We start from the raw sequence: 11766 nt of genomic DNA, 5'->3' as shown, positions 1-11766 counted from the left end.
TGCGTTCACAAGCTCAGACCAGAACACACACATTCTTTACAGAGAACATCCACTTCACGACGGCCAATGAAACACTGACACGTTCAGCGGGAGATTTCAGGGCATATGCTGCAGATACTAAAACCTAATCACACATAAAAATTATAGTAGTTAAAAGCAACATATGGATGCATGACAGAGAACAGGAGTGCTACATGTGATGTGAAAATGTGTTTAACAATCACAATTGAACTAAATAGTCCTAAAACATTCTTCATTTTCTTTATTTATTAAAAATATACTGAGATACTCATGTTTTAATGAGACCTGTGTGATTGCATACATCACTGTTGTGTCATATTTAACATCAAAATACTGCACTGCATGCTGGGAAACACACAATCAGTGAACGTTTTTTGCATTCGAATGTGCAGTTTTTTTTTTAATTCAACAAATTATTTGAAAGCCCTAATGGATGATGTCAGTATGGATGATAAGTAGGGTGATAAGATGCAATATGCGATAACTCATTAAATAATGCGATATTCGATATGCGATAATGCTTAAAGTGTGTAAAATAAACTTAAATTATCTTTAAAATATCTTTAAAATTATATAACCTACATGTGTTTCACATTCTTTTTGTGACAAATAATATGTCTGTCCACACTATACGCGACGCGAGTGCACAGCCAATCAGAACAGCGCGTGGGCGGAGTCTCATGGCGAGTGCACAGCCAATCAGAGCAGCGTGTGGGCGGAGTCTCGCGCCGAGTGCACAGCCAATCAGAACAGCGTGTGGGCGGAGTCTCCTGGAGAGTGCACAGCCAATCAGAGCAGCGTGTGGGCGGAGTCTCGCGGCGAGTGCACAGCCAATCAGAACAGCGTGTGGGCGGAGTCTCACGGCGATTGCACAGCCAATCAGAACAGTGTGTGGGCGGAGTCTCACAGCGAGTGCACGGCACCAGAGAGTAATCTTGACGGCACTCACAAGAACATGGATAAGTACATAATCAAATTCACAAACATTACACCAATTAAACATTATAAAAAATACATATGCGACTGAGTTACTAAAATAATGTTGTCAAATAATACACTTGTTTGTTCACAGTTTGAAAATTCTTGTTTCCATTTGTTTCATTTCGAGATCTGAGGTGAATTCTCCAGTGTTGCTTTTACAGCTCAAAGCTGGAGCACTAAATGATATTCACAGTCACATGACACGCTTTTAACATTAAATAAAGCACATAACCAGCGCCTGAGATTATCATCGCCACACTGTGTGTCTGTTGTTCCAGCGACACCGCAGAAAAATAGAAACCGTTTCTAAAATAGAATCGTCGCGTGTCGCCGTCGCGGCTGGTTAGCACAACAACTCTGATTAACGCGGAAAAGACACATTTCATCGCGCGTCGCGTGTAGTTAGGACACGGTGTAAGAAGTGTTATTTTAACATCAGTGTAAACCACAGGGTTCAGGTTATCCTACATTAGGATTATCTAACAACAGAAACTGAATAATCAAATGTAAAAATAAAACACTGCTTAGTTTTCACTGAATTAATTAAATATTTACTGATTCTTATTAAAGCTAAAAAAGTTATTCAGCCGAGAGCACGAGTGATTTTCTCTATGTCTTTTGTTCATGACCCCATGACCCCTACAAGAAATCTGTAGTCTTCTGATCATGAGGATCCAAATCAAACATTGAGCTTTGCTAGAGCTGAGACTCACCTTTATGACCCATCATAACCGCCAGATGAAGAGGAGTGTTTCCTGCAAGACAAGACAGAACTGAGTCAGTCACAGTCATAGCGCTCGCTTGAGACACGCCTCGCCGGGAGTCAAATGTATGCGAGACTTTAATGACTAATAAATCACGATTATAACCATATTATTAGGACTGATTCATAATTCATCATATAGATAAAATCCACACATGAATGCATGAAACTAGTTTCAAATAATCACAAGTTAAGCGGACTGACTATCCTTTTTTTTTTAATACTATGTGAATATAATGGAATCATGATAGTTCTGAATAATATCAGTTCTATATCACCATGGTTATGGATTATTATGATTCTCGATCATAATAATGATCGAGACACACACATTTGATGTGTTATAGTTTTAGATCACCATTATCATTATGGCTATGAATAATAACAGTTCTAGATCATCATGACAATTATGGCTATGAATAATAACAGTTCTAGATCACCATGACAATTATGGCTATGAATAATAACAGTTCTAGATCACCATGACAATTATGGCTATGAATAATAACAGTTCTAGATCACCATGACAATTATGGCTATGAATAATAACAGTTCTAGATCACCATGACAATTATGGCTATGAATAATAACAGTTCTAGATCACCATGGTTATGGATTATTATGATTCTCGATCACCATGCTTTTGATGTGTTATAGGCTAGTTCTTGATCAGCATAATTATTATGACTGAATAATTATGATTCTCGATCACTATGTTTTTGATGCGTTATAGTTCTAGATCATCATGATAATTATGGCTATGAATAATAACAGCTCTAGATCAACATGGTTCTGGATTATTATGATTCTCGATCACTATGTTTTTGATGCGTTATAGTTCTAGATCATCATGATAATTATGGCTATGAATAATCACAGTTCTAGATCAACATGATAATTATGGCTATGAATAATAACAGTTCTAGATCATCAAGATAATTATGACTATGAATAATAACAGCTCTAGATCAACATGGTTCTGGATTATTATGATTCTCGATCACTATGTTTTTGATGTGTTATAGTTCTAGATCATCATGATAATTATGGCTATGAATAATAACAGTTCTAGATCAACATGATAATTATGGCTATGAATAATAACAGCTCTAGATCAACATGGTTCTGGATTATTATGATTCTCGATCACTATGTTTTTGATGTGTTATAGTTCTAGATCATCATTATCATTATGGCTATGAATAATCACAGTTCTAGATCATCATGGTTCTGGACTATTATGATTCTCGATGTGTTATAGTTCTAGATCAGCATGATCCTTGTGACTGAATAATAACAGTTCACATCTTTATGGTTCTCGGGCACCATGTTTTTTAGTCCCTGAGGTTCTAGATCATCATGATAATTATGACTATGAATAATAAAAGTTTATGGTTCTGGATCATTGTGGTTCTCGCTCACCATGTTTTTGGTGCATTATAGTTCTAGATCATCATGGTTATGGATTACTATGATTCTCGATCACCATGTTTCTGATGTGTTATAGTTCTAGATCAGCGTGATCATCATGACTATGACAGTTTACCTCATCATGGTTCTGGATTATTATGATTCTAGATCACCGTGTTTTTGAGTCCCCGAGGTTCTAGATCAGCGTGATTCTGGATAATTATGAGCGAATAGTTTGTTTATTATCGTGTGTGTAGGTCACGTCTCACCGTGCACATCTTTCTGCGCGATGTTCTGAGTTCGGATGAGCGATGACAGCCTCCTCACGTCTCCCCTGAACACACACTCATGCACGGGGTACGCGCTGTCAGTGTCCCCGTGGTTCTGGATCTGCTGAGAACTGGATCGGGTGATCTTGTGGTTGCTGCCGCTGAAGATCTTGCTGCCTCGGTTGGCTTTTATCGGCCCGGTGGCCGCCGGTTCCTCGTCCGGCTCCAGCAGATCCAAACCCGCCTTGCGCTCTTTGCGCACCGAGCGGATCTTCTCTCCCGTCATATTTACACAGATGCGCGGTGGAAAACAGCAGCCCACACAACATGAACACTGTCCGGTGACTCAACGGAGACGGACGGGAATGAAACACGCACCGGGGCGACGCATCTAACGGTAAACAAACGACACACACTCACACACCCTACGAGGAAGAGCCATCTGCCATCTTCCGCTCACACTCTCGCGAGATTTACAAACGGGGACTAATGAACGCAGGGGAGAGTCTCGCGAGAATGAGGGGACTCACCCTCATGCATCGAAACAATCCTCTACTCTCGCGAGAATGGAATGCAGGTTGACTAGAGACTGGCTGGTGTCGCGAGATCGAATAATTCTGTAAAACACATCTTCATTGGTTTGACATACACAAACCGATTGGGATGTTTGGATATAACAAGCTAAATAGAAGCGAAGGTTTTGGTCGTCACTTTATAAATGTAACGTTTAGAGGAGGAGAGCAGACATGCGCAGTGTCACTGCTGACACCTGCTGGAGAGTAAACAACATTTCAAAGGCACTTCTGGTAAAATCTGATTTAAAGTCCCCATGAAATCAAAATCGAAGTTTTTTGGCTTTTAGTATGAATATATTATATTTATATATTTAGCCTCCTATATATTTTAAAGCGATATGGAGGAGATTAGAAGGAGAAACGGTTAGAGATTTGGAGGAAACTGCAGGCTGTGATATAAAAACAAAACGCTATTGGCTGTTTTCAAAAAGGGGAGGAGCTGTTCAATATGCCCCGCCCAGTCTCCCTGTTTCAGTGGAAATTCAGCAGGCCTTTAAAAAAAAAAAAAGAACTCTTATTAGTTCAGAAAATCGATTAATATTAATAATACATTTTATTTATAACGCACCTTTCTCATGTCCAAAGAGCTACAACACAAAGTAAACAGATTATAAAAATACAAACATGCAAATGACATAACAAACACAGTATTATAGATAATAGGTTTAAATTAGCATGTTTTGCCATAATGTTTTAACGGGTTGCTAACATGATTTAGGATGTTAGAATGTTTTAGCGTGTTGTAGCATGAATTGGCAGGTTTTCACATATTAATAGCATGAATCCCCTCTGTAGTCAATAATTTTATCCCTTAAAACTCATCATTGATCACCAAAATTACATATTTTTAAAAAAATCCTTACATTTTTTTTATTTATGCCTTAAAATATCTTGAATGTAACTCGACACCCTTGCCTAATTTAGTATACGCGGTTCTATGAATATGTAAATGAGCCCCGCCTCCACTCACTCAGAGATCCACTTGTTGACGATCACAAGTTGATTTTTGATCACACAACTTTTTCTCTCAATACTTTATTTTTTTTTTGCAAAACATTTTTTTTGTCTCTCAATACTTTATTTTTCTTTTACAATTCTTTATTTTTGTTTGCAAAACAACTTTTTTGTCTCTCAATACTTTATTTTTGTTTGCAAAACATATTTTTTGTCTCTCAATACTTTATTTTTCTTTTGCAATTATTTTTGTTTGCGAAACAACAGTTTTTTTTTTGCTCAATACTTAATTTTTATTCAAACATATGTGGCATTATTTAGACTAGGTGCTGCGGCACACAATGAGTGACCCGTGAGTGACCGCAGCAGAAGCTCAGTGAGTTCAGATCGTTCAGCAGCAGCAGCAGCAGCAGCTCTGGAATCTCCGCTCGTAACACACACACACACACACACACACACTGGTTTCTCTGGGATCACACGGATATATCCGATGGAGGGTTGAAACCATTCCGATCTGATGATGAACTCTGCTAATAAGTAAGTATAACAGCCGGTTCTGACTTTATTAAATTCTTGAGAAAAATCCTGGGCAATAAAATCGTTCCTAAGTATATTTGAGATTAAAATGAAATCTATTATATATTCGTTTGTTTTAAAGAATAGTCCAATAACATGATTAGGATGCAAGTGTTAATTATACTTCTGTCCAGCTGATAAACACTAATGTTTCATGCCTCTTTTCCACTTGCTTCTCTATTATTTGCGTGCCATTGTGAGTGTTGTAAGAGCCTGTGTTTACGTGTGTTTGTGTAACGGTGACCCTTTTCATTGTCTTGTGTTCCTCCAGCATTCTCTGGCTGTTTTCACATCACAACTCACTTTACACGCTTTACATGCTAAACATGTTCAGAAATGTAATATTTAGTATTGATTTCAGTGTTGTCGGATGATCCCTTTTTAATTTTTCCCTCAGAATGTGCAGAATTATGCTTTGGGATGATGGATAATCAACATAGAAGAACTGTTAATGTGAGTAAACAAGAATAAATAAATAAAAATACTAGGAATTTACAGGATTAAAGAGTATTATTTTACAATAAATTACTGTAGTCTGAAATTTACAGTGAAATTAATGTCATTTTCTTACAAATTAATGTTAATCAAGAGCAAAATTATGCTGGCATCATCACAGTAAAATTGCTCTTGTTTTACAGTGAAATCACATGATAAGAAATGCCATTGTAAGGAATTATCTTGTTTGCCACTGTAGTTGTTTTGTTGTGATCGGTGTTCAATTTGCTTGGGATCTTGGACCTTGTATATTCATATTCAAATTTCTGATCCAGCCAAGTCAGAAAACATTTGTTAAAACAATGACTAGAATGTAAAATAAGCTAATTGGCTGATTTTTAAGTTAGTCAAACTATACTATCATTAGTGTCATTTCAGCATCCATATTTACCAGTACATATGCACTGTAGAAATACAGTATGATATTGTAGATTTTACAATAAATTTCCAAGGGTGCAGTTAGATACAGGAAGTAGGGCTGTAAACGATTAATCGCGATTAATCGAATCCAAAATAAAAGTTTGTGTTTACATAATATGTGTGTGTATTGTGTATAATTATTTTGTATATATAAACACACACATGCATGTATATATTTAAGAAAATGTGTTATTTATATATAAAATAGTTATATTTATATAAATCATAAAAAAAAGATCCATTATATAAATGCAAATATTTCTCAAATATATACATGCATGTGTGTGTATTTATATATACAAAATAATTATACACAATACACACACATATATTATGTAAACACAAACTTTTATTTTGGATTCGATTAATCGCGATTAATCGTTTACAGTCCTAACAAGAAGTGTAACTTACTGTGGAATTACCGTGAAAGTCATGCAATTATTAACCTGGAATATCGGATACTGTCATTTCACACTTTTAACGGTGTACTTTAAAATGTGTGCAAATGAGCTTAACAGCAATGTAGAAAACATAATGGATTTTTTTTATAAACAAGACAAGCTAAAAATACAACAGAATTACCCATGGTGTACTGATATTAGAGTCAATGTTTGACCTAAAGGGTTAGTTCACCCAAAAATTAAAATTCTGTCATTACTCACCAACCCGTAAGACTTTCCTTCATCTTCAGACCACTAATGAAGATGTTTTTGATGGAATCTGAGAGCTTTCTGTCCCTCCATTGACAGTCTACGCAACTACCACTTTCAAAAACAGGTAGTAAGACACCATTAAATGGATCCATGGAAACTAACCCACTCCAGTGGTTGAACCTAAATGTTATGAAGCAACGCGAGTGGCAAAAAAACATAATTCACCACTTTATTTACAAAATATTAATCTCAACGATTTCACGCGAGCACCACGACGCATGCGTGTTGTGTTGAAGCGGGAGTGGACGTTACGTGAACGCGCGTCGGAGATTAAAAACAGCGGTTTTCTTACAGAACATCACACCAAGGACGATAACAATAAAGATATAGTTCTAAAAAACCGTTTACATATAAAAGATTAGCAAGCAGAGTTCACAATCACATCAAGACTATAACGATAACGACACAATTTCAATGGAATGAATCACTTTTCCAGCTGATTAACGGTAAAAACACTGACAGCCAATCAGAATCCATCCTGCTTTAAAGCGCTCGAGCATTTAAAGCGACAGACGACAAAACTGTTTTCTTTTAATCTGAGGATTAAAGATGCTTTAAAGCCTACAGTCTACTAAATGGAAAACATCAATAATCAAATGTATACATAAAATACAAAATCTGAAAGTGACTCTTCATCTTCAAGTGTCATTTTTCTACTATCTTCTGACTGTGAGTTTTCTAACATGTCTCTGTTTGCTTCAGATGGCCTCCAGTGAACCTGATAATTATCAGTCTAACGAGGAACCCCAGCCTGGTGACCTCATCGAGATCTTCAGACCAGCCTATCAGCACTGGGCTCTTTACCTGGGAGACGGTTACATCATCAACCTCACTCCTGTCGGTCAGTGACATCATCACGGCTCACAAACAGCATATAGATGATGACCTCAAAATAATATTTAGGCCTGAATTTAAGATGTATGTATCTGAACGGCATATCAAATCTCCATTCATTTGGATTAAACAGATTTAGTTACACTTTACAGCAGCAAGATTACATTAGTTAACTTAATTACTTAACGTGAATATTTACTAATGCATAATTGAAATCAGAAGTTGTATCTGTTAATAATGCATTAGCCAATGTTAATGAGACCTTATTGTAAAGTGTAACCAACAGTTTTAGCATAAATGAATATGTTAAAATAAAAAGTCAATCGTATACATGAATGAAACGGGTCATTATAATGGCATATTTTATTATTAACTATTTGCATCTATTTAATTTTTTTAATCCCCCAAGTCCCCCTGTGGTCAATAATTTGACCGTTTAAAACTCATCTTCGATCACCAAAATTACAAATTTAAAAGTGTTTTCCTAATTTAGTATGCACGGTTCTATGAATATGCAAATGAGCCCCGCCTCCACTCACTCACAGCAGCTCAGAGATCCACTGGTTGATGATCACACGTTGATCTTTTTTTAAATGTTTTAATTAGACATTATACAAACATACAACATTTACAACTATAACACGACATCCAAAAAGATAGTAAAAAACGTTTTTTTAAAAAGTAATAATAATCTAAAATAAAATTAGCAAACCAGTAATATGTACTTAAAGAAAATAGCATCTACTAGTTTAATTTTTAATTAACTCTCAATATACAACTGAAAATCAGCCAAAAAAAAACTTCAAACAAGGTCTATAATTATTTATTTTACTCGTATGAATATGAAATTTACCTAATATTACCTAATTACCTAATCATAAGATTCATCATAAAATTGACAGAACCAACTTTTGAATCAGAATGATAACATCTTTGGATGTTAATTCACAGTTATAACCAGATTTCTGTTTAAAATGTATTGATAGATCTTTCGAGAATTTTTGGGAATGATAACAATCAAAGAAAATATGTAAAATTTTCATGAATATCCATACATTTTGATAAACGATCACATGTTGATCTGATTGGTCAAGGTAGTGTGTGACGTCAGAAACACCAGCGATTTCAAACCGTGTTTTTGAGACTGTCTTTGGTTCACTGCAGTTTTAAGTGGATTTAAACATTTTTTTAATTCATTTATGTATGTCTGACAAATTTGCATCATGTTAAGTTTATTCCTCAATGTTAAACTGTGTCCAAATGCATGATTTTTTTTAATGCAATTCAAATGTGTAAATCAGTCGAGTGTGTGTAAACGTGTCTCCCTCCGTCAGACGAGAGTCAAGCCGCTGCCATGTCGAGTGTGAAGTCAGTGTTCAGTCGTAAGGCCGTGGTCCGCATGCAGCTCCTAAAGGAGGTGGTGGGAGCAGATTCATACAGGATCAACAATAAATATGATGACGACCACACGCCGCTGCCCGTCTCTGAGATCATCCAGCGAGCGCAGCTCCTCATTGGACAGGAGGTGTCATATGACCTGCTGGGCAGCAACTGCGAACACTTCGTCACTCTTCTCCGCTACGGCGAGGGAGTGTCTGAACAGGTCAGACTAACCAAAAATACCACATTATTACCATGTTCCAGGAATTTGGTATTTATAGAAGCTTTCCGCCACAGAATAAAACATTTTAAAAAATAATTGCAACTTTTAATCTCACAATTGCAAGTTATAAATCATATATAAACATGCAATTCTGAGAAAAAAAAGTTTATGTCTCGCAATGCAACATTATATCGCAATTCTGACTTTATAACACGCAATTCTTACTTTATATCTCGCAATCGTGACTTTTTATCATGCAATTTTGACTTTATATCTCGCAATTTTGACTTTATATCTCGCAATTTTGACATTATATCTCGCAATCGTGACTTTATCACGCAATTCTGACTTTATATCTCGCAATTATGACTTTGTATCACGCAATTGAGACTTTATATCACGCAATTCTTACTTTATATCTCGCAATTGCGACTTTTTATCACACAATTCTGACTTTATAACACACAATTCTGACTTTATATCTCGCAATTCTTACTTTAAATCTCGCAATTATGACTTTGTATCACGCAATTGAGACTTTATATCACACAATTCTGACTTTATAACACACAATTCTGACTTTATATCTCGCAATTATGACTTTGTATCACGCAATTGAGACTTTATATCTCGCAATTCTTACTTTAAATCTCGCAATTGTGACTTTTTATCACGCAATTCTGACTTTATAACACGCAATCGTGACTTTTTATCACGCAATTCTGACTTTATATCTTGCAATTCTGACTTTATATCACGCAATTGAGACTATAACACGCAATTCTTACTTTTTATCACGCAATTCTGACTTTATAACATGCAATCGTGACTTTTTATCACGCAATTCTGACTTTAATCTCGCAATTGCGACTTTTTATCACACAATTCTTACTTTATATCTCAGAATTGCGACGTTTTATCACACAATTCTGACTTTATAACATGCAATCGTGACTTTTTATCACACAATTCTGACTTTATAACACGCAATTGCGACTTTTTATCACACAATTCTGACTTTATAACACGCAATTACAACTTTATATAACGCAATTGTGAGAAAAAAAAGTCTGAATTGTGAGATAAAAAGTTGCAATTACCTTTTTTTATTTTTCATTCTGTGGCATAAACAAGATTCAATTGGTATTCAATCAGAACCATGCAAAATTGTACACTTTGATATGGCATTTTGGCATCAAATCTGGTGTGAGTTCCCTAACTAGGATGCATTTTGAAGCATCATGGGTGCTCTGACCAAAAATGCTTCTGATTCAGGAAACGCCTGATACCAAAAATGCTGTCAAGTACCATGTAAATACATGATAGATGAATATGATCATTAGTAAGACGCACATCACTGTATGTGCCTGTACTTTTAATAATGTATTCATATTATGAATAGTAAAACAATAATTTGATGTTCTGATTGGGAACGAGGCTGTTTATGTGATTTTCTGTGTTGACAGGCGTCCCGGGCGATTGGCGCCATCAGTTTGGTGACAGCAGCGGCCAGTGCCTTCTCCGTACTGGGAATCATCAACACACGCTCCAGAAACAGACCGTTCTAGATCTGAAGCCCAGACCACAGAAGACGCTATATAGAGTGATCTGAATTATTATTGAAAAGCATCTGACAAAAGCTATATATCCTTGAGTCGATATACTAAAGTTTATTAGGTTGAAAATAGGTTGTGTGACAATGAATTTGATGTGAAAGTATTAAAAACTGCTTTATTTCATGCTTGAATGTTCAAAAATACATTATTCTCCTCACATTCTCCATTGTTGCGGCTCCTCTCTTCCCAGTCTGTTGGTAACGCTCTGTTTACTTCCTGTCTCTATGAAGCCCCTCCTTCTGAAAAGCACACTGTGCTCTGATTGGTCGGCTGGATCAGTGAGTTGTGATTGGTCGAGCGCTTCGAGTGTTTGGGAAATGTCCCGCCCCTTTCCATAACCGCCAGTTTAACACACTACTGACTAACTCAACCAGGCCCCGCCCCTTTATCCTGCATATTAGTTTATCATAATGAGGAATATTGTGACGTGTTCGTTCCCGGAAGAAACTCAAGACTACAGTGGAGGCGTTTCAGGGAGTTGATGACTACGGCAGCACATCCTAAATATTTGAATAAAAACATATGTTATTAAAAAA

The 11766-nt window shown here is 36.2% G+C and overlaps 2 protein-coding genes across 4 annotated transcripts in view; one reads left to right on the top strand and one right to left on the bottom strand.

The window, feature by feature from the left end:
* ankrd13c (ankyrin repeat domain 13C) overlaps positions 1 to 3952 on the bottom strand; it is a 20105-nt gene extending 16153 nt beyond the window's left edge. Inside the window, exons 1-2 of the mRNA XM_079597323.1 lie at positions 3445 to 3952; positions 1716 to 1757 (exon numbers count right to left, since the gene is read on the bottom strand). Coding sequence (XP_079453449.1) covers positions 1716 to 1757; positions 3445 to 3730 — 328 coding nt within the window. The 5' untranslated portion in view covers positions 3731 to 3952. The remainder of the gene's footprint in view (positions 1 to 1715; positions 1758 to 3444) is intronic.
* Positions 3953 to 4150: 198 nt separating this feature from the next.
* Positions 4151 to 11392, top strand: plaat1 (phospholipase A and acyltransferase 1). Of its 3 annotated transcripts, none has more exons than XM_079597324.1 (5): positions 4151 to 4250; positions 5947 to 6002; positions 7880 to 8018; positions 9346 to 9614; positions 11081 to 11355. In XM_079597324.1, the coding sequence occupies exons 2-5, from the start codon at positions 5970 to 5972 to the stop codon at positions 11180 to 11182; spliced, it is 543 nt and encodes a 180-aa protein (XP_079453450.1). In that variant the 5' UTR covers positions 4151 to 4250; positions 5947 to 5969; the 3' UTR covers positions 11183 to 11355. The 3 variants fall into 3 exon arrangements, with proteins under 3 accessions (XP_079453450.1, XP_079453451.1, XP_079453452.1); XM_079597325.1 differs by lacking the exon at positions 4151 to 4250 and adding an exon at positions 5349 to 5510 and having other exon boundaries at positions 11081 to 11388; XM_079597326.1 differs by lacking the exons at positions 4151 to 4250; positions 5947 to 6002 and adding an exon at positions 7702 to 7775 and having other exon boundaries at positions 11081 to 11392.
* The last annotated feature ends 374 nt before the right edge of the window (positions 11393 to 11766 follow it).

This window comes from Phoxinus phoxinus (assembly GCF_949152265.1).
Source record: "Phoxinus phoxinus genome assembly, chromosome: 22".
Lineage (NCBI taxonomy): Eukaryota > Metazoa > Chordata > Actinopteri > Cypriniformes > Leuciscidae > Phoxinus > Phoxinus phoxinus.
The sequence above is the reverse complement of the archived record's forward strand: the minus strand, read 5'-3'. Positions and strand labels throughout refer to the sequence as shown.